Here is a 23,360-nt window from a genome sequence, read left to right as displayed (position 1 = left end):
CTGGCAGTCTACTGAACCCTCACATATTTTTTTCACAAGAATCGTTGCTGAGCCACACCTTCCTCCATCCCATATTTGTGGAATTGACTTTTAGAACCCAAGTGTAGAATTTAATTTCATCCCACTGACTGGTCTATTGTTCTAGTTTGTTGAGATCTTTTGGATACCAACTGTGATCTTGGTGTTACCTAATCCTCTAAGCTTTATGCCAACTGCAAATCTGACAAATGTGCCATCTGATGCTCTCGTCTGAGTCAGTGGAAAAAAAAAGTTTAGAATAGGACCAAAGAAGGATCCCAGGGGCCCTCTTTCCTGGGACCTTCTTCCAAGTCGACATTAACCAATTAGTGTCTATTCTTTGGGGTTCACTCAGCCATTTCCATTTCCATGTATTAGTTGTGTCAGAAGAATCAATGAGAAAGAACAAATTAGACATCCAGAAAACTCCACTGGTCACTTTAAGATATAAGAACTAGAGGAAAGACTGAAACTCATTGGTTGCATTCTATATGGAGGAGTTATAGAGTTATTCTGACAAGATAAAAAGGCATAGAGGGCCCTTCAACACTGAAGAAATCAGATTCCTCAATTTACCCAAAGTGCCTTGCATGTACTACCTCCACCAACACTGATTGATTTTGTGTGTGTGTGAGGAGCACTTTGCTCAGCAGTGAGGGACATACAAGTTTGGACAGAAACCTGACTTCAATGGAGCCCATTGTTTGAGGGGGAATGAAAAACCAACACAGATAATACACAAAGTTGAGTGAGTTCATCAAAGAGGTGCAAAGTGCTACAGGAGGTTCAAGAAGTTGTTGCTTAATGTTTGTTGATTTTGTAACCCACTTTAAAAAAAACTAACAGGAGATAGTGTAATTCCTATACTCTAGTCTAAATCCTGGTATGTGAATATTTATCTGCTTTCCAAAAATCTTCATGGAAAAAAGGAAATTTCAGCATAAGAACTAAGCAACAAACTGGATAGTTCCTTTCCCTCTCTCAAGCCAATTATATTTCCAAGAAAAAATTTTGGACAATCCCAGATGATTATCTTTTCCCTTTAACCTACCTGTTCGTGTACTTTGGGGAATTATATTTTAACAATGACTTCTTACCAGCGTGGGAGCTATTCCTGAGGTAGCCTACTATGCAGACCACCAACTTCTGAGAGTGAAAATCAAACTTAGTACTTAACACTAGAAGAATAAAAATGAAAGGGGAAAAAAGAGGGCATTTGACTGAACCAGCTGCAATGCAATCTATTTAAATAAGTTGATGATGAAAAATAGGAATTGAACACTAACTACAATAATTTTATACAGAAATTTATTAAACAATGCTATAAAGGGAAGACAAAAAGAACTGAGTTTGAGAAGCACCTTATGTAGCAAACAATGGTCTTAATTTCCAAGCAGAGAGAGATGTTGGCTAAGGCAAGACTATAATGATATAAACTTGTGTGAAAAATCTTATGGAGATTGGGACACTAACACACTATTGGTAGAACTATGAACTAATACAACCATTCTGGAGAGCAATATGGAACCCCGCTCAAAGGGCCACAAAACTATGCATACCCTTTGACCCAGCAGATCTGTATCCCAAATAGAGATCAGAGATAAGGGAAAAGGACCTATTTGTACCAAAATATTTGTAGCAGTTCTTTTGTAGTGGCAAAGAAGTGGAAAACTGAGGGGTTGTCCATCACTTGGAGAATCTATGAACAAGTCGAGGTATATGGTTGTAATGGAATCCTATTGTGTCACAAGGAATGATGAGCAGGATGAATTTTTCAAAACCTGGAAAGACTTATATGAACTGATGCAAAGTGAAGTGAGCAGAACCAGAACAACGTATGCAGTAACAGAAGCATTACATGATCAACTGTGAAGGACTAAACCATCATCAGCATGTTACTAAGATAACCACAAGGGATGCATGAGGAAGATGCTATCCAGATCCAAAGGAACTGTTGGGATCTGAGTGCAGGTCAAAGCATCCATCTTCTACACATGAAGGAAACTTCATGTGTGATATGTGTCTTCTAGCATGATATGAGCAATATGGAAACATGTATTACATGAAAGTATGGCTATAACCTATATCTAACTATTCATTGCTGGGGGGGGGGAGAGAAAATCTGAATTTTAAATGTCAAAAAGTATTTCTACATATAACAGAAAAAATTTAAAAAATTAAATATGGAGAAAGGTGGAAGATTCTGAGTAGTACCACTTCAATAAAAGTGAGAAATAGTGGAAGGTTTAAAATCTGTTTAATGGGGAACCCAACTAAGCAAAATCATTCCAAGGGTACCTAAGAACGAAAACGGAAAAAGAAAGACAACTGGAAGTCTTTTCACCATGAAGGACAGTACAGTCACACTTCTAACATTCTATCATCATAGTCCCAGATGTTTATGGAGAAAGTAGAAATAGCATTAAAGAGAAAAAAGATAGGAAAAACTGCTAGATTCAGCTTAGTAGAGGAAATAACAGCCATAGAAGAAATCTGTACTAGAGGTGACAATTACCATTTTTTTTATTTTTTATTTTTTTAAAATTTTAAACCCTTAACTTCTGTGTATTGACTTATAGGTGGAAGAGTGGTAAGGGTAGGCAATGGGGGTCAAGTGACTTGCCCAGGGTCACACAGCTGGGAAGTGTCTGAGGCCGGATTTGAACCTAGGACCTCCTGTCTCTAGGCCTGGCTCTCAATCCACTGAGCTACCCAGCTGCCCCTGACAATTACCATTTTGTGGACAATTGAAGGATTGAAAAAAAAAAAACCTAAAAGATATTAAAGGGAAACAAATCTCAGACCTTACTAATGCAAAAAAAAAAAAAAAATTAAGGCAATTGAAAAGAACAGTAAGCACCACTGACTTTACATGCCTACTTTCACTTCTATTTAAAATTTTTATGAGAATGATCCATACACCCATCCAGGGCATCCTCAATGAGGGTATTGGGAGGGAAAAGGGAGGCTTTCATAAGTGCAATTCCACAGAAGACTACATCTTTATTATTACACAAATGATGTGGAGAAGGCCACTGTGCTAATTGTTTATTGACTATAAAAAAGCATTTGATTTGGCCAAGCAAAGGACTGCCTCAAAGGTTCCCTTCCAACAAGCAATCTCCTATCAATACATGAAAATCATTCAGGATTCCTTGAAAAATAAATGAGAGAACCTTGTTGGAGGATTCTCTGATCATTAAACTCAGGTGAGGCATAAATGAGGGAATATAAAACATAATCAGATACCTTCAATGGTTTAATGCCAGGAACTTTTATGACATACTGTGCCAGATGTGGAGCAGTCAAAGACAAAAGGAAAAGCAGTTCCTGCTTTTAAGAAACTTACTTGCTAGAGAGTGAATATATTTTTGTTCAGTTGTGCCAAACTATTCGTGACCCCTTTTGGGGTTTTCTTGGCAAAGATATGGAAATGGTTTACCATTTCCTTCTCTAACTAGTTTTTCAGATAAAGAAACTGAGGCAAACAGGGTTAATTGATTTGCACAGGGTCACACACAGGTAAGCAAGCAAGGCTGGATTTGAACTCAGGTCTTCCTGACTCCAGGCCTAGCGCTCTATCCACTGGACCAACTAGCTATATACAGAGTGGACATAACACAATGGTAAATAAGTACAGCTGGACAGAGAGAGCACTAAAAATTAGGAGAGGATCAGGGAAGGTTTCATGGAGGAGGTAACATCTGAATTAAGCCTTTAAAGGAAAGAAAAAAAATTTATAAGTCAGAGATAAGAGCACATGCCAGGCACAGCTCAAGAATGGATTGTGCAAAGGTATGAAGGCAGAAAATGTAGTACTAAGTTCAGAAGAGTTGCATGTTGGTTGGAATCCAGTTCATGAAAGAGTGGTAGAAAGCCCAATTGTGTTCTCTCATGATCCCCTCTAATTCTTTATTTTAAGTTGCTTGAAGCACCTCCAGCATAGAAGTTTCTTTGGAGGCAGTTCTATACATAAACCAATTTCTGGTACCCATTATTTATCTTAACATGGTTAGCTATTAAAATAGGATAATCTTCTCTCCTTGTACTTTTGGTTATTCTTCATGATTTCACAAGAAGGCAGGTAATTGAGTGATTGCTAGTATGGCCATTTTCTTTTTGTAGCCATGGGACCCGGGAATGGAAGAAACAACTCAAACATCCTATGTGGGTATAATGACATGATAAACAATATAAAAGATAGGGGAGGTTACATGTCTGGGTTTAAAGAGAGGAAGCTTGTGACAGGGAACAGTTCACTGGACTTGGGAGTCAGAACACTTGGGAAAGGCTTTATCACTTAACTAGTTCTATGATTTTGGGGAAATAACTTCTTTGGGCCTCATTTTTTTCATTTAGAAATGTGTTTAGGGAAGCCTACACCTCTGGCGTGAGGGCTTGCTGAGCCCTTTTCAGAGCTGTTTTCCTCCTTTGGTATCTACCTTCCACCCAACTATCATCTGTGGCTCTAAGAAGCTGAACAATGCAGAGGTCACACTTTGGCGAATCGTCTTGGTAGGCAGACTAAAACAGGTTGAAGATAACTGATAAGTTGTGGGAGTAGAGCGCAGGTCTATCCAAAGCATTTGAAGACTTCTGGTGGAATGAGTGGATAAGAACAATTTGTTCCAATAGTCATGGTGGCAGTTAAAGCCTGTGCTGTGGAAAGCTTAGAGCGTGACCAGTATGAAGGACAATAACCAACCAAAAAGGGGTTTTCCACTACCTGCTTCATAGTAGCATTTCAAGGACAAAATGGGAGCATATATATAAGCAGTAAAGCATGATGAGCTATTACTAAAAGGTTGAATCTGGTTTTTCCTCAAAGTGAAACCTATGAAATCATTGATCTTTTTTTTTAGGATACAATACTTTTTTATTATCTTGATCTATAAATGTCATTTCTATAGAGTGGGAAGGTGTCTCTTCTGTGTAGATAGAATTTATTTCTCAAGACTTGTCTACCACCCAGCATCCCATTTGCATGAATACACAATTCCAAATGAGTAAGATTTTCCCATTAATACAGAAGACGGTTTTTAAATTACTTCAAATCAGTTAAATGCATCAATATAATATTTATTTTAAAATGTTAATGATTACATAAAAAAACTAAAATAAGACAGTAAAAATGGGGTAAATATTCTGTTAATAACAAATACAAGAAATTAAGTCAAATCTTGGCTATATCAAATTAAAACTTGAAATTAGTGAAAACCAATATTAGCAAGTACATTTACACATCCATAACAAAAAATGTTCAATACACTGTATTTTTCCCTTTTCATTTGAGGATAAATTCTTGTTCCTTAAGAAATGGTGAAAGGGATGGATTCAGAGAAAAATGAGACTTACATGAACTGATGAAAAGTAAGCAGAACCAGGACAACAAACATAATTACAACATTGTAAAGAGAAGTAATTTTGAGAGGCTTAACTCTGATCAATGCAGTGACCATCTACTATTCAAGAGCCTTACAGAGAGGTGGGGGACTTATAGAAGACTGAGATATACACTGAAATATATTTGGAGATGGCCAATGTGTAGCTATGTTTTGCTTTACTATTCTCATTTGTTACAAGGGAAATTTTTTTTCTCCCTCAAATTTTGGGAGAAATATGGGAAGGAGATTAGGACTAGGGATGCTGCCTTCCCCCACCAAAAAAGAAAAAAAAAATCCAAGAAAATCAAAAGGTTCATTGTAGCATTAAAAAAAAATACATAGAGAACAGAAGGGAGTTCACAAAGAGACAAATAGGGAAATTTAAAAACTAATAGTGTTGAATTCATTATATTCTTCAAAAATGCAAGTTATACGTAACCCTCTTAATTCAAGTGCCTTTCTTCTGTTATTTCTAATTTATCTTGTATATAGCTTGCTTTTGGATATATTCCTTTGTATGTTGTCTTTTCTGTTAGATTGTAAGCTCTCTGAGGGCAGGGATTGTCGTTTGCCTCTTTTTTGTAGTAACAGCTCTACACATAGTGTCCAGCACATAGTAGGCACTTAATAAATATTTGCTGATTGGTTAATTATTGATTGATTGGTTTCATATTCAATTCTTTCTGTTCCAGGGTATACGGAAACGTTCCATGTTTGAAGATAATTGTCAAGTAGAGAATAAGAACAGCACAATTATAAAAGCACATTATTTTACACATACTTGGAAAAAAGACTTCAAAATATGAGCCTTACTCAGAGAGAGCATGGTATATGGTCAGGTGTATAGAGGTCAGAATGAAACTGGCTATAAACGCTGAAGAATGAATAGACAATTATATCAATCAGGAAAACTAAAAAGATGAAAGAAAAATAATTAAGGTTTTAAATGTAAAGAAAATGAATCTGATTCTCACATTTCAGGTCTTAGACAAAGAAGATTAAAACCTACGGTAAAAAATCACTGCCATAAAGAATAAAAATGATCTAAGACCATGGGACTGGTGTAGTGGGGAGTGTTAGATCTGGAGTTTAAGGACCAGGGGTATTATTCTGGCTTTGCTATTTACCATCTATGTGGTCTTGGCCAGGTTGGTTCAACTCTTTGAGCCTCAGTTTCACCAAATGTAAAATGAGGGAATTGGATCAGATCTCATTTAAGGTCCCTTCTAGTTCTAAAATGCTTATAATCTTAAAACAAATAGTCTCCTGCTTCTGGGAGAAGAGCAAGAATGTTCGAACAGCACCAGTCTGAAGAGTGGTCCCTTCAAGTTCACATAGCCCTTTAAAAATGAGAAGCAAGGCTGCGTGAAGCATATTCATGGGGGCACAATTTAAGATGGTGATATGGCTGCCTCGATAATAACTGATAATTTTGCAAAACTGCAGCCTGAGCCAGATTAATATGTCATTAGGCAGTATTTAATGAAATAAATAAAAAATAAAATTGAGCATAATGTTAACGTGATCTTCTGATTGATATATGGTTCACTGGGTCCTTATGTATGTGGCCCCTCTTTCTCTTGAGTTTTACAGCACTGGTGATAGAGCACTGCACTTGAATTTAAGAAAACTCAAGTTAAAATTCTGCCTTTTATTTGGTAGCAGGGTGACCCTGGGCAAGTCACTTGACCTCTTTTGTTTTAGTTTCCTCATCTATGACATTATCCGGGTTGGACTTGATAGCTTGCTGGGGTTCCTTCCCTCTCTCTATGAAATGTCAGTTTCAAAGATGAGAGAATACTTGAACTCAGTTAGATAAGAGAATGACATTCTTGTTCTTTTGCTGGAGTACCCGTCAATATCCTGCTATCTTTTTAGTGGGTTAGACCCAAAAGGGATGTTCCTTACTTATATCTCCAAAAGAAATTCTACACAATGGACACTATTCCCCACCCTGCTCTTCAAGTACTAGGGTAATGAGGAAATAAAATTCTTCTCAATGAATAGATACATTTTAAACAAAGAACTGACAAAGACCATCCAAACTAGAGATGAATGCTAGACCTCGCCTTGTTTGTCTGATTATTATAACCCCGTTTTCAAAAGTTGAGCTACAGTGTTGAAATCACACATTTCTATTTTAAGATTAGCACACTAATATGAAGAATTGCTCACTTACAAGCTATAAGTAACGTTTTATCAACCAGCTGCTAACTATTATTTACATCAAGCCAGGAAGGCTTCAAGGATGAATCTGATGCTGGACTGTCTGGTCTGCAGTCCAAAGACCAGCCTAGCAAAGTTGAGAGCAGCTCAACCCGACTAGTTTGGCCACACAGGGATTCATTTTAGGGCTCAAACAGCTCTAAGTTGTGGAGAGCTTCTGACTGGCATTGGTGGTTGAGGTACTCTCATTGATGAAATGACATCTTTGAACTATGGAGAGTAGCTTCCATTTTTGAAGTCATCTAGAGTTTACAAAATGCCCTCCCTTCTACAACCCTGTGAGGTATTCAGTGTAAAATATCATCTCCATTTTACAGCTGTGGACACTGAGGCTTAGAGAGCTGATGTGGTTTGCTCAGGGTCACAAAATACTGGAGCCAGGACCAGACCTCATGGTTCCAAGTCCATCACTCTGTTCTCTAAACCATCCTGCTTCTTCTATCACAAGTGGCCAAATACACCAGTCTTAAAATAATGGGACTGGAAGCTGGAGTGACTCGGAAGAACCCCAAACAACAGTATTTTCTAAACAACTCCTAAAATAGAACTCGTTAGCCACTACACCAGCTTTAAATGTCGCCACTCATGATAACAGTCTTTGCCTGCTTCTAAAAAAAACTCCAACCAACCCTTACTTTCTTCTAAACATATAGGTTTCTCAAAACCCCACAGAGTTTTAACTCAACTCGGGCTCTTAGAAGGGGAAAAACCTTTCTCCCCTTCAACTAATCTAGCTGTTCGCTAATAACTAAGTTCAACTCTAAGTGTTAGGCCCCAGCACTTAAAAAAAGAAATAAATCTCCTTAAAAAAACACATGAACCTTAACACTTATTTCCCTTTCAAAGGACTAGTAAACTTAGATATATGTAACATGTAAACAAAATACATAACTCAGCTTAACTGGAAGACAATGCAGACTCAGGAAAGACAGAATTTAGAGAGAAAGACAGACAGGGAAGGCAGCCGTTTATGTGAAAAATCTCACCTAAAACCCTGCAAAGCTAACTTAAAGCAATGTCAGATGAAGTTTGGAGGAGGGCATGACTAATCTTTCCCTTGCAAAATATATTTTGAATAACAGCTTTAATGGTTGTATTTTGAACCTCTTCTGTGAGGTAAAATGCCTCAATGTCAAGTGTTGCACCAGGAGGCTCTCTTAATGCAAGCCCCTGAGGTACTCCTTAGAGCATTAGGCAACCTCCATTATTATAGCTAAGTATTCTTAATTCAGGAGTGCTTTTATGCAATCTTGCCAATACATAAAAATCTGTTTGTTTTGTTATGTCCTCCCCGGTTCTTATGATTTTTATAACTAGTGCTCCCCTCCCCACCAAGTATTACATGTCCCAGGGTCCAAAAGGCATTGGTAGTTTTGAACACCATTGGAACTGCACTTAACGGGTGCTCACAACAGGAAGAAAGAGAGGGCAGGGGACATTAAACTAGTTACACTAAAAGCCAATAATGTAATCATATTTGCCAAACAAAAGTATTTATTGAGCACTTAGTATGCTCAGAGCTTCATGCTATGCTCTGCGGGGGATATAAAGAATAAGATGCAAAGTCTTCCCTGCCTTCATGGAACACAAGAGTCCAGCTGGGAAAGTAAGACAAGTTCACAAATAAATATAAATACAAGAGTAGAGCGTGAAAGTTTACAGTGAGGTGCCTTGGGAGTTCAAAGGAGAAAGAGATCATTTCCCACTGGGGCTGGCAGGCAATCAGAGAACAAACATTATTCTACTTTTCCTTACCTCAGCTGCTGGGTTTTACACCAGGTTAATAAAATTCATCTGGAAGTTCTGGAGAATTAACTTAGGCAGGCTTAAATGGGATAAGTGTTCAGAGTCTTACTTATGAATGAGGACTCTTTTCCATCCCCAACTTTAGGAAATCAGAAATATTTGACTTGGAAACAAGAGACGGGGGAAAATTTCATCCTTTCTTTCTTTCCCCACCCCCCACTACATGCTAAAGACAACTAAAGCTTTTCAGTACCAACCGAAAATGAAAAGCTTTCCATTCTTGGGAGAATTAGGAAAATTGGTGCTGAGTGACAACTAATGTTGGTAGGTGTTTAAGCACAATTAAGCCTTTAAGTCATAAATAATTACTTAAATAGCAAAAGGAATTGTTTTCTTTTACCATCCTCATAAACATTTGGTCTTTGGTACTATTGTTTTAATCCTCATTATCATTTGAAAGAAAAACTATATAAATATCTACAAATTAGCCCCATTTCACGACTGCCTGGACAGTTCCTTCCTTTTATGAACAAAGAGGCAGGTTAATCACAATCTCTATGGTGACTCAGAGGTGTTTACCAAGTCTTTTATAAGACTGAACAATTCACAGTTGATTAAACCCCTTACATTGATGCTCATTCAGCACATCTAGAAGCAAACATTGTGGTCAGTTTAGGGATAGCTTCCTACTCTACTGATTACAGTGAAAGACAAATTAGAAAGACACGCTCTATATATACATATATATATATACACACACCCACACACAACACACACACTAAAGTTTCAAAGACATTTCAAGGGAGGAATCTGTTCAGTTTTTAGGAAAAGTTATTGTCTGCATTATTTCTTCCTTCAAATACCATCAAAAGCCATTCCAATGGCTTCATATTACACAGTCAAGTCAATAAGAAGTAGCACACCTAGAAGCATACACTGGGGTCAGTTTGGGGATGGCTTCCTACTCTACTGCTCACTGCGAAACAAAACGAAATAGAAGGATGCTACACTAAGGGTTCAAAGACATTTTAAGGGATAAACCTGTTCAGTTTTAAGGAAAAGTTATCTTTGTTGGCATGATTTCTTCTTTCAGGTATCATCAAAAGCCAGTCCAGTGGCTTCATATCATAGTCAAGTCAACAGAAGACAAGACTTATCCAACTACAGAATTCCAATCAAGACATAAAAATTTTTTGCTTGAAAGTAATGACAGTGTAACACATTGGACATTTGTCAATTGCTTCGGCACACAGCTGACAACTAACCAGATGTCCGCAAGGGATGAAAACAACAGCGATGTTCTCATCCATGCAGATCTTGCACAACTTTTCCTCTTGCAAACGTCTGAGCTGTTCTTCGGTACTAATCTCTGTGGGAAAAAAAGAGGGAACGAACAGACTTCAGATTAATTGCTTACATCCCTCCCACTCTTTGAAACCAGTTCAATAAAGTTCTTAATGAGGAATGTCCAGGCTATATTCATCAATATTGCAGGCACAATCCTTGAATCGCTAATAATGAGCTACATATGACTATTGCTACGAGTTGGATACTCTAGCTTCTGTTAATACTGAACACCACTTGAAATTAAATACTTGTGGGAAAAGTTTTACAAGAAAACAGCAAAACCAAATGGGCATTTTTACCAAAAAGGGATGCAGGAAGTCATTTTCCAGTTAATAAGATAAGGAACCACGAGGCCCGGAGACCTTAAGTGACTTGCCTAGAGATCAGAGCATTTTAATAAGCGCCTGAGGTGGGATTCAAACTTAGGTCTTTCTGACTCCCAGTCCAGTGTCCCATGCACTCCTGTTTGCTGCCTCACACTGCCTTTTCATGTCTTCTCAGCTCTCTCTACTGTACTTCTCACTCTTTGTTTTTTTCCTTAAGCCCTCAATGCCAAGTCATAAGGCCACTAGCATGGAAGGTGGAGAACAGAAAAAGTCAGATAAGACTTTTATGGACCTGACCCGCCATTCCAAGAACTGGCTGGAGTTATTCATTGTTTCTACTACCATGTACCCAGGCAGAAAGGGACCCTCGTGACCAGCAAGAGATTTATGGGGACACGTTGAGTTTTTAAAAAATTATCTCACTGGATCACCTACTCAAGTCCTCCTCTAATGCTTCATTTTGATATCAAGATGACCTCGGGTTCTCCAAAGCTGTGCCAGCTCAGTGTAAACACTGACTGTTCCTATTAAGGTTTGAAAGGTTGGACTGAGCAGACAGGCCCATTTGAATGCAGATCGAAGCATACTTCTTTTTTTACTTTATTTTTCTTGCTTTTTTTGGGCAACATGATTAATATGGAAATATGTTTTGCATGACTTCACATGTATAATGGGTATCATATCGCCTGCCTTCTCAATGGGTAGGGGAGGGGCTGTAGGAAAGGAGAAAACCTGGAATTCAAAATGAAAAAATGGAGAGAGAGAAAGTACATAGGCTTGGTGTCAAGGCTCTGAATGATACAGATCTAGCAAATGACTTTGTACCGATCATCTGAAGACCAGCCAGACTAATAAGTTGCTGGATGTTGTTTTTTGGTAGGAAAGGGTGTTCAACTATGATTTCATCAGCTCCCTCCATTGATGCACATATGTGACTTCTCTGCAACTTACAGCCTTACAGAGTTATCAGGGGTACCCAGAGGTTAAGTGGCTTGTCTAAGAGCACAGAGGATATATCAGAGGTAGGACTTGAATGCCAATCTTCCTGACTTTGCTGGTCCTCTCTCCACTATACCATGCTTCCTCTTAGTAACAAGAGTTGACATGTTTGTAGACCACTTGTTGCAGGCTCATGTATCTAGAGCTGGAAGGGACCTCAGAGGTCTTCTAGTTGAACATTCTCAAAATGCTCACCTCTTTCACATCATGGCCAGTAACCTAAAGAGGCATGGATCAAGGAGGTCTGGGCAACCAGAGAATCTGAAGAAAGAGATTCTGTTCTGGTCCCTAGTTTAGTTAGATAGCTTAGTGAGGGGCTATTCCCAGTCACCCAGGAAAAAACTAATGGTGGACCCAGGCTAAAAAATGGCAGTCCCATCTCATTAGATGTCCCTTTGCTATTAGTGAGCTGTACTAATTTCTCTGAAATTCTCCATTAGTTTCCAGCTCCCACTATCTTTGCCACCTTCCTAGTTTTGACAAAATTAAAAGTTCTTCCTAGGGCTCCTAGGTAGAGAGACCATCAGTAACTAGAAGCACTATCAAGGCAGCTGTCAATCTGTCCTCTTCATTTAGTAAAAAAATAAAATAAAAGAGAAAGGCCCACTGCAGAATCCCACCCATTCCTGGTTGGCTCTTTGTCTGGCCCTGATAAATGGCATAGCTTAGTACCTATACCACCATGCTGTGTGGTTTTTAGAGGGGACAGTAGAAATGTCCTTTGGTCCTGTGAGCAAGGAATATGAAGCAATATGTTTAAGATATTACTTCTTTCCCCTAAGCTTCCTTACTATATATCTCTTTAAATCATCTTCTTTCTTCCTACTTCCTGAATTACTTCAACCTTCCAGGACTGATCACTCAATCTATCAGACTTGGCACATCTGAGCAATACATGGGAAGTTCATTTACTCAAGCATTTTCTTTCAATAAAATGGTACGCATTTTAAAGGAACACGTAACCTGTAGAATACTCTAAAGAACAATTTTCAGCTACATTAATCGTCTTTTCCTAAATTCCATCATTGTGTTTTATGTTCAAATTGATATCTGAGATAGCAAACAAAATTACCTCAAAAACTCAGAAATAGAGAATGAGTCCCAAGCACTGATGTTATTTTCCATTTGATTTTTAATTATAAAGCAGACTACTACCTTTCTCTGATAAAGTTGGGCTTGACTCTCCATCTTGTGAGCTTTCTTTCTGAGCACTCACTAGATCTGCTACAAGAAGTTCAAGGGATGTATAGTTGTTTCCAGATGATTGTATCTTTTCTCTCATGATTTTCTTTATTTCAAGAAAATTGAAACCCATTCGTATCGCATCTTGTACCAGAGGATTCTGTAACACACTGTCATCTGAAATGAAAATTGGAGGTGAGGAATGATAATCTACAGTATAATCAGAGTCGATCAATTTCATTACAATTATCATTGTAAACCAAACTCATTAAGAAAAGTCATAATTTTACCAGATTGTAAAATACAACATAAAGCAGGAATAATGAAAATTATTTGGTACTGTTTTAAAAAACATATCAGTGGAAGAGATCAGAAAAACAAAACCTCAAGTAAATGAAGTCATTAGCCCACCATTTGAGAAGCCCAAGAATATAAACAACTAGGTGAAGGACTTCCCATTTGATAAGAACTGCTAAGTAAACTAAAATACAGTTTGGCAGAAAACAGAGTTAGCTCAGTATTTTATACCACATTCTAAAGTAAGCTCCAAATGGATAAGCAATCTAAATATGAAAGATCATTTTTAAAAATATAGGAGCACCAAAGGAAGTACCCTTCACAACTATGTTTAGGGGAGAATTCATAACCAAATAAGGAATAGGAGATTACAAAAAAACCCCAAAGAGAATTTTGTTTATATGAGACTTTTAAAAAGCTTTCACACTATCAAAAATCAAGGCTGTTAGAATGAGAAAAGAAGCTAAAGAGTGTGCCTTTGTGGGGGAAGTCTTTGGATCAAGATCAAAAACCTTTGATAAAAGCCCAATTTCCAAGACATATAGAGAATTAATACAAAAATAGAAGAAGAGACAGTTGGTCCATAACAGATAAATGGTCAAAGAATATAAACAAACTATTTCTAAAAGAAGAAATACAACTATTAACAATTAACTCTGGAGTTGAAATCACCCACAAGATTTAAGAAACTATTTCCAGGAAGGACAGAGCATATGTATGAGAAAGCTTATATCAAATCTCCTTAAACTTCTCCATAAATTAAAATTGAATTAATGGTATAATGCTTAAATAGCCAAGATAATGGGATATATATTGATAAAGCTCTTGTTATACATATAAATAAAAGTCAACATTGTGTAGAGTTTGAGTCTTGAAATCTAGAAGGGAAGAAAAAAAATTAGACAAAAGCTAAATAGGTCTAGATGTGAAAATATTTCATATATTGGTATTATGTAATCTGTTAAGTATCAACATTTCCATCTCTGGATGAGGAAACTGAGGCCAAAAGAGGTTATGTATGTGACTTGCCTCAAATGCTAGCAAGTGTTAGAGCTAGGACAATGGCAAATGAAGCTTAAATTACAGCAAGAGTTCAAGGAATGCTTTGTTCCCAGTAGGGTGAACTAAATATTAGAACTGGTCACCAAGGCAAGTTGTGGACTCTTCATATTTGGAGAGTCTTAAAAATAAAGGCCGCACTAGATGATCTCCAGAAGTCCCTTCTAGTTTCATGATATGTCTATTAATACATTTAAATATAATTGGAACTTCATACACAACAAGAATTCATCTAATGTACTTATTTTAGCTCCTTAGGCACTTAAAACATTTTAAAAGGTAATTCAACCTTAACCTCATTTATGAATATATTTTCCTACTTCCTCATGGTTGCCAAACTATACTGAGTATTTTACTGTAATGTGCTTTTGGCACGTCAGCTTTATATAACATTCCACATATTGTCCATGCCTTTTGCAACTCATATTAAGTAACAACACAATAGCTCTCTTGTCTTTCTCAACCATATTTATGAATAAAAACTATTCTCCTTTGTAATGAAGATATGAAATAAATGCTGCCACAACAAGTATGGGAAATGGGAATTGTCAGATAACTGAATCTTAAATTAAACTTCCAACTTGACACTTTTTTGAAAGCTAACAAAGATACAGGAGAGGTAGAAGACCCAGATTCTAGCTCCAGATCTGACTTTATCTAGTTTGAGCAAAACCACAACCTCTGAATCTGTTTCCTCATCCGTAAAATAAGAAAATTAAGAACCCAGCCTGCTCACAGGGTTACTAATGGGGATCAAATAGTGGCGTAGTTATCTCCTGAAGTGGACAAAAAGGCACTGTAACAATGAGTAAATTTTATCTAGGATTCCTTCAACCTCAGAGAATCAGTATCATTTGTCCATTTTCAGTTCAAGTAATAAAAGCATGCATAAAGAGAATACTTAGGCATGTATGAGAAGGAAAGAATGAAAATCTCAACTTCCTTCAAAGCTCAAGAAGAATTTCTACATAAGGTCTTTTCTGATTCCCCTATCCCTCGAGTTGCTTGGGCCTCCCCACCCATGAAATTATCTCTGGTATTTACTTTGCATATGTTTTGTATGTTCTTATACAGGGTATCCCAAAAGTCTTAGCACAGTTTTAAGTTTTAATAACTTCAAACTGTGTTAAGACCTTTGGAACACTCCATCTCTGCTTTCCTCAGAGCACAGGAACACATCAAGTGCAAGTACTGCTGCATTTTTGTCTTTGTATCCCTAGCTCCTAGCATGGCACTTGGCACATAGTGGGCACTTAATAAGTGCTGAAAAGCTTTGCGTTCTTTCCGGGTAAGTTCCTTCAGTTTCAATCTTTCCCCCCTGACAACGTAAACTATTTATCCCCCCACTGCTAATCCTGGATTCTAAAGCCTGGATTCATAACGGACATACAATCTGTGATGAATATCCCTACCAGCTGCTAGCTAAAGCCTCTGCATGTGGCAATAGAGATCTGGTCCTGTCAAGATCTCATGAAAAGGGGGGTTGGGGGAGTGAACTCATAGATACCATGGGATAAAGGAGAGCTCAGTTGTTAAAGCCAATAACTATGGGGCACGAATAACATAAACAACTTCAAGTCTTGCCAGGAGAAAAGTGCTTGAATGGCTCTAGACGAAAGTGACTGGAATACTTTCTTTACTCGCCCCTAAGTGAGGGGCCACATGTACAGTAAGAGGAGGATGGAAGTGGGTGAAAGAAATGCCTCATAAATGCTCCTTAAGCAAGCCATAGCATTGTAAGTATTAGCAAGAACTTTCAGGGAATTTTCTCCAATTCTTAAACCACTATTAATCCTACAAATAGAGCAGAGCAGCTGGTTAAATGATTTTCTCTATTAAAAAAAGGATCAAATAAGGAACTGGTAGAAATGTTTAAGGTCAGTTTTATCTTGATAAAGCTACTCACCAATTTCTTGAGTTACTGAGGAAGCCATTTTGCCAGATTCTGCCTAAATAGAGATATGAACTCAGGTTAGAATTCTTTTTGTTAGAAGCAATCATTTCAAGTTATATATACCACGAATGTATAAAACTTGCTTGACTCAGCATTCATTCCATGAACTGAGTTTCATGCAATAGATTTTAAATCTTGTTCTGCAAGCAGTCGTGTCATTGTTAGTTTATAAGGGGGAGTAATATGACACAATCAAGGCTATGGATCACTTCTGGAAAGCCCCTGATTTTGGCAGAAGGGAAGCAACCACATTTTTAATTCTTCAAGCTTATATTTTGGTCCATAATAATCTCATTATCCTGGCACTTACACATTTGCTTTAGGCAGAGGATAAAAAACATTTTTCAAAGTCTTTCCCACCTTTTAAATTAACAAATTTAACAGAGAGAAAAAACCCTGTAAACCCACCATGTAGCATTTGACAAAATAGATCATTTTATAAGACTTACCAAAGAACTGTCAAGTAGATGCACTAAATGAATATTGCTGACATATTCCTGGCCCTTTTCTTCTAAAAGATATTTACATCTACAGAATTAAAGGTTAAGCTTTAGTACCAATGGACAATTTGCAAGATTATAAATAAGTTCAAAGTTTATAGCATCTAATGCCATTAATTTGCTTTTAGATGTGACTAAGTAATCAAATAAGCATCGGTGCACCATTCATCATTATGATAAAAACATATTCAATTTATTACAACATATATGTTAGGATCTATTATTAGAGCAATAAATGTTCTCACTTAAGGACATGCGATTTGTGAGCAAGAAATGCCATTAAATTAACACCACAGAAGTATATTCTGGAGAGTTTCCTATTAATAGACTCTTTATCTAAAAGGTTGTCTAATTAAACATTTAAGTAATTCTGCAAGCTTTTCAGCCTTTCTGCTTAATGATAAATTTTACTTCTCAATGGTCATTCTGAAGTTGCAAGTAGTTTATTAGAAATATTCAAACAGTGGTGTAATAGTCACATATCTAGGTGCTTAATAGTACTGTATAATGAACTATTCAGCTTTCCTCCTCATTTGCAGGGAAGATGCTACAACTCATGATGTGTTCCAGCTACAAACCAATCCTATTTCTATAATTTTAAAAGTTTGACATGCTTCACTGCAAAGGGACCATTGGCTGTGATTCAGCCAGGCAAAAACAACTCCCATCCATTACCAACAAATCTCATTTTTTGATGATTAACATAAATCACATTCCTGAAGCCTTCCACTTTGTATTTTGGGTTCACCAAAGGATATATAAGCCCTCCTGACAAATTCCATGTCTCTCTAAACACTAAATACAAACCAGTGACACCCCTTTATGTTAACTGGATAATACTTAGGTTCTCTTTCTCCACCTGACCAAGAATTTTTCTTCTGAAAATATACTGAAGGGGAAAAGATAGCCTAGTCGTTGCTCATCTTCTAGAGATGAGTTAGGTTCCAAAGGCTCTCCATTAACTCTGGCATTTATCATATTTTAAGAAAGTCTACTCCAAAGTCTGAAGTATTTACTAGTCTGGAGAGTGAGAAGTCTGTGTATCTGGATGGGAGATGTATAATTAGCCATATACAAAGGATGAACACTTTAGTAACCAGAGACTGTTTCCTATAAAGTAGGTGACCTGATTTTTAACATTTGGGCATGAAACCCATGCCTTTTTTTTGATGGCAAGAATATTTAATAAAGTGGCAAGGATTAAGTCTTCAGCGTGTAAATACTTCCCCTCTCCTCCTGCTACCATATGAATATTTAAGTACTTTACCCAGGATACCACTTAGCATGCTGCTCCCAAGGGTCTTCGTTGGGTTTCCAATCAGTAAGTCCACCTCCACAATGAAAGCATAGTACTTTATCGTGGGTACCTGAGAAAACATATAAGTACAGATAGACAAGCTTGGGAAATGGCAACTTACACAGCTGTAGAAAACGAAAATGAAAAACTGTATTTCTGCTAAGTCATATGCAAAAGTGCCTGCTTTAAAAAAAGATTCAAATAATTGACACATTCATATAACCGGGGGAAGAAATTCTCATTAATTATTTAGAATAACTTGCTTTTTAGGCAATTCTAAGGAGCCAAATAATAAAAATTTATGATGCCAAATTCGACTTTTTATTCAAGAAGATGTCTTACATGATACATTTGTGTTTTTAATATTTATCGATACTCACTTGGGAATATTCAACCTCTGAGAAAGCTGATGATTAAATTAGCATGCTAGCATTCTCTAGTCAGTACTCATGAGATCCAGTTCAATGCAGAGGCAGCTAGGTAGTATAGCAAAGAGGGCTGGACCTGGAGTCAGGAAGACCCCTCAAATCTAGCCTCGGACATTAGTAGTGTGACTATGGGCACGAGTCATTTAACTTCTGTCTGCCTCAGTTTTCTCAAGTATAAAATGAGGATGACAATTATAAAATAAAATTTAAAAATAACAATAACCTCCTAGGGTGGTTGTGAGGATGAGATGAAGTCATATTTGTAAAGCACAGTATCTGGCACATAGTAGGTGATTATTCCATTCAAATTCTCCACCACAATTACTCTAAAATCATATCTATATGATACTTCCACAAACTTAGGTTTCAAAAAACCCATGACATCTAGCTAGCTATTTAAGGTTTTGTGTATAAAAACCAAAATAATTAAAGTATGTTTAACTAAACCAACTAGATTTGCTTTAGAATTATTTAGCCTGAGAGAGAATACAGAAAAAAGGCTAATTAAATTAAGAAGAAGAAGAGAAAAAGACCAATGTAATTTTAAAAGTGTTCCTGGAAGGTAATATATGAATGATACCTATTGAATCCAATCCGAACCCCCCATTTAGAGGGAACTGAGGCTTAGAGGAATTCTGAATTGCCCTAAGACTCTATAAATCAGCAGCAAAGCTGGAGAAAGAACCAAGTCTCTGAGTCCCAACCAACCCATTGTTGTTGTTTTTGTTTCTCAATCACTGCATGGCCTTGTATCTAGTAGAATTTTTCTTTAAAGAAACTATTTCCCACAAGATAGCATAAATAGTGGTGCTTTCTCTTGAATAGTCCTATATTTCAAAAACAGACAATCTCGATAAGAGATTGTTCACCCTCTCGACTTAAGTGGGAAGGTTAAAAGAACTATAACCAACTCCACTACCAGAGCAGATTTTCTAACATGGATACACAAGGCCTTTTATTTGTCACCCCTCCTCTAGAATATATTAAATGAAGATAAACATAATAAACTACTCTACTGTATCAGACCTTTTTGCATAAACATAAATGTTAACACTGCAAAGTCAATATAACTGCCCAAAGAATTAAGCTGAAATACCTTGAATATTAAGCTTGTATGGTTATTAAGTATTTACCAACCCAGGGGGCATCCCTTTCCTTTTTTTTCTCCTTAAAACATTTAGTAACTCTGGAAGAATTTATTTATTAATCTATTTTAATAATAAAGTTTACCTAAAGCATAAAATCCAGCTTTTGCAAGCTGCTCCTTGTTAACCGAGTATATCCATGTTGCAAAGGTAATGAGTCGTGCTTCATAATCCGCCATGGCTGGATTCCTTGGGAGATGGGTAGGGTTTGGGCAACTCCTATCACAGCTAACATTAGTTTCAATTCGTGTATTACCAACATCCCGTCCCAAGACAAAAAAACACTTAGGGAAATGCCTCTTGTGTTCGGACATTGCCCGATCACACGGTTCCCAATTCTTTAATTTGCCCCCACAACAAAAGCACTGCACTTGATCCTCAAAGCCCATGTAATAGAGTCCAGCACTTGCTAACTCCTGTGGGGTAAGGTGAGCATAGTCTGGCCAATTCTGAAAAGATCTCAGTCGAGCTTCTTCACTACACATGGAAGGATTCCTTGGGTATATGGTATCTGACATATCAATGACCTGGCCTGTTCTCAAAAGATATTCCCCATGAGTTTCAGGGGATCTCTCCAAAGCAAAGTGATTTATAATCCTTGAACAATTTTCAACTCTGTACTGACAGTTTTGGATAATGGGATTTGGAAACCGTGTAGCATTTTTTTCAAAATAAAAACCATTAATAAATCTGCAGTTTGGGGATACTTTTCTATGTCTTCCAACTGCCGAGTCTCCATACTGCCATCTATCTACAGCTGCATGACAGCTAAAGCACTTGACAGTATCTCCCTCACCAGTATAGAGGAAACCTGCTCGCGCCAATGTTGATGCGGAAACAGGGCTACTACTTGGGAAATTAGCAAATGTCTTTAATCTATTAAATTCCTCTACAAAATCTTCATCTTTATTGATGTCTGGAGGCACACAAGTTTTAGAATCTTCAAAACTCTTAAAAGTCATCTTCTCTGGAAAGTGATGATTGTCCGCCTGTCTTAAAAAGAGAGCATTTCATTAAGGAATATAAAAATATAAAACAAACCAGCTGCTCTTGTCAATTTGATTCCACAACTATCTATTAAGCATCTACTATCTATGAAGCACTCTGCTAGGCGTTGCAAGACACAAAGCCAGAAACCAAAACAATCCCTGTCCTTAAGGAGCTTACATTTCTGCTAGAGGAGAAGGAAAATGATATATAAACTAAAACAAGTGGATAGGCAGCAGGGTATAGTAAGATAGAGAGTTTGTCTTAGAATCAGGGAAGACCTAGGATCAAGACTTGCCTCTGATGTACACTGGTGGTGCGACTCTTGGGCCAATCACACTTAAACCCTTGGGACCCCAGGTAACTCTCTAGCCTCTCAGTATCAGAGGAAGTGCTAACTGGCATTAGTGTGGAGAGATTCCTTACTCAGGAGTTCCTTATACCAGTGAAATTACAGGTCTAAACCTCATTCTAAGAAAATCACATATGAGGAACTTCTAGGAGGGAGAGGACTAACAAGTGCAGAGATCAAGAAAGATTTCACTGAAGAAATGGCACCAGACTGTGGAGGACTAAGGAGTTCTTATTTTATCCTAGAGAAAAAAGAAGCCACTGAAGTCTTTGAATAGACCTGCCCAGGCAATGGGAAAATTATCCTGGCAGCTATATGGAGGATGGATTGGACAGGGGAAGAGACCAGAAGCAGGGAGACCAATTAGGAAGCTATTACACTAGTCAAGGAAGAGGTGATAAAGGACTGAACTATGTTGGTGGCTGTCACACTAAGTGAGCGAATTAATTAATGGGATCAAAATAATTTTAGCATATGTACCACAAGGCAGAAAATGGTATTTTTATTTTCCCTTTGAGGAAAGAGATGGTCAGACCTACTACTAATTTTAAAATATTTGTAATACCAAAGCCCATATAGCACGACTGTTAACTACATAGTCATTAACTGGGAAAACCATGGTGTTGAATGAGGATATTTATCAGCTTATAGACAAATAAATGGATCACTGCATATTCAAAACATCTAAGTTGAGTTCTTGTTTCAAATCAAGAGATCAGAAGGTTAAAAGAACTACTCTTTGAAGATTTCTCAGTTTACTCTCTTGTCTAATAAAAAATAGCAACGGATTTTGGGTCTAATAAACAAATATAACTAGAGCATCTGACTCAGAATTAAGAGGGATCATGATATGAGCTTCAACCCTGACACTCAAGATATGATAAATGGGTAAGCCATTTCACCACTTGAAGCCTTAGTTTCTTTATGTGTAAAATAGAGACAATAATTCCAGTAGTATTAATCTCACAGGTAAGGACTAAAAGTGATTCTGTATAGAAAGTGCCTAGCAAAGTTCAAAGTGTTAAGTAAATATCAGCAGCTATGCTCATCAAATCTCATAGGACTTTTAGGCATACAACCACTTCCCCCTATTGGTTGGGGTCTTTTAAATACTTGGATGGATCTTTGATCTCACTGAAGTGGGGCTGTCTCTCCAAAGGCACAGACTACAACACACATCTCTCCATCTATCCATAAGACAAATGTGGGAGATTTTGTCAAATGTTGCCCTAAAAATCTGAACAAACTATATAGACAGCATTCGCCTACTCTACTAGTCTATCAAAAAAGGAAATGAGGTTAGTCTGACATGACCAGACTGGTGTGGGATGAAGCCATGACTCTTTCTCATCAGTGTTACCTTTTGATAATACTTTAAACTGTCACATAGACAATAACAATCTATCCAGACTCTGATTTTATGCAACTGTGGACCATATTCTCCTAGAAATCCTCCACAAGGAGGCTACCATCACAGGTAACCTTCCTTTTACATCTTGATATGAAGATACTTGATAGAGAACTTGGGCTGTTTTCTCTTTTGTATATGAGTTGTCCACCTTCTTTTCAGTATCACAGACCTCTGATGATTTCTTCTGACATGCAAATTTTCATGTGAAACAAGTTGAACTTATCACTCATCTTGCCACAATCCAAGTCAACTACAACTCTAATATTTCAAAAACCAAAACAATATTGCAATTAAAAAGGTGAGACCCTTTCCCCCCAGAGAGACAAATAGGGGTCATTTAAAGGCATTGTACAATTTTCCAAAAGTAATCCTACTCATTCTCTTCCAGTTATTTAAATCTAGGCAAGAGTCAGATCACTAAAAACATCCAGGACCATATTGCCCTCTGGAGGCTGGCTAAGGAAAAAAAAAATCCTACCAATCTTCTTTTGGTTTAGAGTGCCTAAATGTCAAGGTGGGGGGAGGGATCATCTCAATCCAATTCCCCAACAAAAACTAATTTCTCCCACTATTCCAGCTCTGATGTTTATTAGCTATATAAACCCAGTCAAATCACTTCCTCTCTAGGAGTCTGTCTTCTCATTTGTAAAACTGGGAGAACACTTATACTACTTAGCCATAGGGCTATCTGTGAGGAGGAGC

The 23,360-nt window shown here is 37.4% G+C and overlaps 1 protein-coding gene across 2 annotated transcripts; it reads right to left on the bottom strand.

Annotated features, from left to right (window-relative positions):
- Positions 1-10,549: 10,549 nt before the first annotated feature.
- On the bottom strand, positions 10,550-20,870 carry LOC123253493 (X-linked inhibitor of apoptosis). 2 transcript variants are annotated; one of them, XM_044682678.1, is made up of 6 exons: positions 19,994-20,870; positions 18,306-18,405; positions 16,984-17,066; positions 16,491-16,529; positions 13,202-13,405; positions 10,550-10,743 (listed from the first exon to the last, which is right to left on the bottom strand). In XM_044682678.1, the coding sequence occupies exons 1-6, from the start codon at positions 20,868-20,870 to the stop codon at positions 10,550-10,552; spliced, it is 1,497 nt and encodes a 498-aa protein (XP_044538613.1). The 2 variants fall into 2 exon arrangements, with proteins under 2 accessions (XP_044538613.1, XP_044538612.1); XM_044682677.1 differs by having other exon boundaries at positions 16,491-16,533; positions 16,988-17,066.
- Positions 20,871-23,360: the final 2,490 nt, after the last annotated feature.

This window comes from Gracilinanus agilis, chromosome X (assembly GCF_016433145.1).
Source record: "Gracilinanus agilis isolate LMUSP501 chromosome X, AgileGrace, whole genome shotgun sequence".
Taxonomy (NCBI): Eukaryota; Metazoa; Chordata; class Mammalia; order Didelphimorphia; family Didelphidae; genus Gracilinanus; species Gracilinanus agilis.
The sequence above is the reverse complement of the archived record's forward strand: the minus strand, read 5'-3'. Positions and strand labels throughout refer to the sequence as shown.